The 2,949-nt window shown below is 50.6% G+C and overlaps 1 protein-coding gene and 1 long non-coding RNA gene across 2 annotated transcripts in view; one reads left to right on the forward strand and one right to left on the reverse strand.

Annotated features, from left to right (window-relative positions):
- Nucleotides 1–304, reverse strand: part of PM20D1 (peptidase M20 domain containing 1) — a 23,062-nt gene extending 22,758 nt beyond the window's left edge. Inside the window, exon 1 of the mRNA XM_010854181.1 lies at nucleotides 19–304. Within this exon, the coding sequence (XP_010852483.1) occupies nucleotides 19–187 (169 nt within the window). The 5' untranslated portion in view covers nucleotides 188–304. The remainder of the gene's footprint in view (nucleotides 1–18) is intronic.
- A 92-nt stretch (nucleotides 305–396) lies between these two features.
- The window catches only part of LOC104998815, a 39,544-nt gene continuing 36,991 nt past the window's right edge, over nucleotides 397–2,949 (forward strand). The window contains exon 1 of the long non-coding RNA XR_826511.1: nucleotides 397–550. This is a non-coding gene — a long non-coding RNA (uncharacterized LOC104998815). The remainder of the gene's footprint in view (nucleotides 551–2,949) is intronic.

Below are 2,949 nucleotides of genomic sequence, written 5' to 3' on the forward strand. Positions count from 1 at the left end.
AAGGGGACCAGGGTTCACCTTTGAGCGCTTCCTTCATGGCGATGCGCTGCTCTTGGCTGAACTGAGAAGGGATTCGCGGCTCCCTTTGACTCTCCGTGCCCCGCAGGCCCTTCGATCTGGAGACGGCGGCGATACCTAGGAGCAGCGCAGACAGCGAGGCCAGCAGGCAGACGGACGGCCGAGCCATCCTCCTCTCACGTCCTCGCTGCCAGTCGGCGGCTGGAGTTTGGACCTAAACGCGCAGACCGAGTTCTTCCCCCTTTCACGGCTCCAATTCCCGCAACTGCCTTAGCCCCGCCCATTCCCAGAGCTGGCCAATCGCCGCTCTCCTGGAGACGCTGGCCCACCAATCCATGGACTGCCCTGCCCCAGGCCCGCAAGGCCTTTCGGGGGTTGTGGCCTCCAGCGGGTAGCGGGTCGCGGTGGAGCTGAGGTGTAGTGGGGCACCAGGTTAGTTACCCAGCAGGTCTTGCGTGCGTCTCACCCTCTGCTTTGAGATGCTAGTCAATCCCTTTCTTCGTGACAACAAATCAGATAAAAGGGGGAAGAGGTAAGTAAATGAACCAAGCTTATCAGACCTTGATCTCGCTTCCTCTGAAGCTTAGGGTTTGACCATTCTCCTAGGTACCTTGAGGGAGCTCTCCAACACTCGGCTCGGTTTCATTTGAATCAGGACAATATTGTTCTGTCCATGGACATTATTCTAAAGTATTTTGGAACAGAAGGATTGCTTCTGCTTAGGAATTCGCTGGAAGTGTTTTTGATATCAATGTTAAATTCCATTTTTGCAATTCTAGGCAAATGCATTAAGACTGAAGGATTTTTAGAAAGATTATGTGTTATTAGACTTCCCCGGTGGCTCGGGCGGTAAAGCATCTAGCCTACAATGTGGGAGACCCGGGTTCGGTCCCTGGGTCGGGAAGATCCTCTGGAGGAGGAAATGGCACCCCACTCCAGTACTCTTGCCTGGAAAATCCCATGGACGGAGGAGCCTGGTGGGCTACAGTCCATGGGGTCACAAAGAGTCGGACACGACTGAGCGACTAAACTTTCACTTTCATGTATTACTAACTTCAGCGTGTCCAACAAACTGAAATGTGATAGCTTTCAGAGTAGAGGGTCATTCTGGAAAAAAAAAGTCTTGTAAAATACACTTAAAATTAGATTTCTTGGAACCAAAAAAACTTTTCCTTTCAGATCCCTTGATGCAATTTAATATGATATCACTTTCACATTTTACAATTCTCTAAAAAAAACTCATAAGTGCCCTACGGTCAGTAACTAGTCATGACCAAACTTGCAAATTCACACTCCTGGTGTTTGCAAAAGCTCAGAAAGGAAGTATTTTGCTCCAACTCTTTAACTTATCCTACTTGAAAAACCAAAATAAAAAAAACTCTGCAATCATATACTTGCTTTTCAATAGAATTTTGAAACAATATTATGAAAACTTCACACATGTAGAAAGATGTAAATATAATAAAATGAACATTTCTGTATTCACTACGCAGCTTAATCCCTAGAATATTAAAGATGCAATTGACCTGGGGTCCAGCTTAGACCCTCTAGCCACCCACCTGGCGCTTGGGGAGAGTGCAGTCTCCTTCAGCTGCTTCTTCTGCCACTTCTGGCTGTGGGTGGACTGAAGGGCCCCTGGGTTTCTGAATGGCTGTCCAAGGGGCTGGGGTGCCCTTTGATGGTGTGGAAGCTCACTCCCCAAGGGGCAAAACTTGGCTAATGGGAAGAGGGAGACTAGATGGAAAGTGGTCATTTCCCCTCTTTCCTCTTTCCTCAGCTGTCCTGGGGGTGTGGTCACATCTGCTGCAGGGCCAACTGTGTGACTCCTGGTGAACCAGGGCCCAGCCTCCACCCACACTCACTACCCTTTGGGATTGTGTCTCTCCTGTGAAATATTTGCCCCTGGCTCTGATTTCAGGGAACCAACCATGCATGTCAGAACAAGATACCCAGATCTTAGAGGCTTAAACAACTTTGTGTCTCATGATCTGTGGGTCACACATTTGGGCTGGGCTCAGCTGGGGGCAGTTCTGCCAGTCTGGCCTGAGATCACACTGTGACCATTGTCAGCTGGCAGCAGGCTTGAGTCTGGATGGTCTAACATGGCCACACTTAAGTTTGGCAGTAGGGCCGGGCCCTGGCTGGTGGGCTGGGGAGACTCAGCTGCTCTAGGAGGTCCCTTGTCACCCCTTCCCTGTCTTGCCTGCTGCTGGGAGTGGGCTCAAGGGGAACCATAGTCCTTCCGTCTCCCTGCTGGGATGGGGCCAGGGAATGCATTCCGCCTCCTGCCCCGAACCTGCCCTTTGTGCTATGGGCAGCTAATGGCGCTGGCCCTCTGTCCACACTCCCGGTAGGGTGTGTGGTCCTGTTTGTAGGGTCCCCCGCCCCTCCATTCTTAAGGCTCAAGCACATCAAGACCCAAGTCTGTGCTACTCTGAAGATGATGACAAAACACAAGTGAGGAAGTTCCAGCTAATCTTCTGAACACCACTGCCCAGATCAGCACAGACCCTAGAGGTGTGGCTTTCTGGCTACCTTGGCCCACTGCTCCCAGCTCTATACTGCCTCCCTCCAGGTTCCCACAAGGTTGACCTGGGGAGAGGGGGGGCTCTCTCCCCAGCCTCCCCAGCTCCGGCTCTCCGTGGTCTGTAAAGTGGACCTTCACCACATACTATACTCGTGCCACAGACTTGTGTTGCCATTTCTCACCAAAAAGAACTAGAAGCATCACTACAAACAAAGCTAGTGGAGGTGATGGAATTCCAATGGAGCTATTTCAAAGCCTAAAAGATGATGCTTTGAAAGTGCTGCACTCAATATGCCAGCAAATTTGGAAAACACAGCAGTGGCCACAGGACTGGAAAAGGTCAGTTTTCATTCCAATCCCTAAGAAAGGCAATGCCAAAGAATGCTCAAACTACCACACAATTG

Source organism: Bison bison, unplaced genomic scaffold, assembly GCF_000754665.1.
Source record: "Bison bison bison isolate TAMUID 2011002044 unplaced genomic scaffold, Bison_UMD1.0 scf7180017864338, whole genome shotgun sequence".
In the NCBI taxonomy this organism is placed as follows: domain Eukaryota; kingdom Metazoa; phylum Chordata; class Mammalia; order Artiodactyla; family Bovidae; genus Bison; species Bison bison.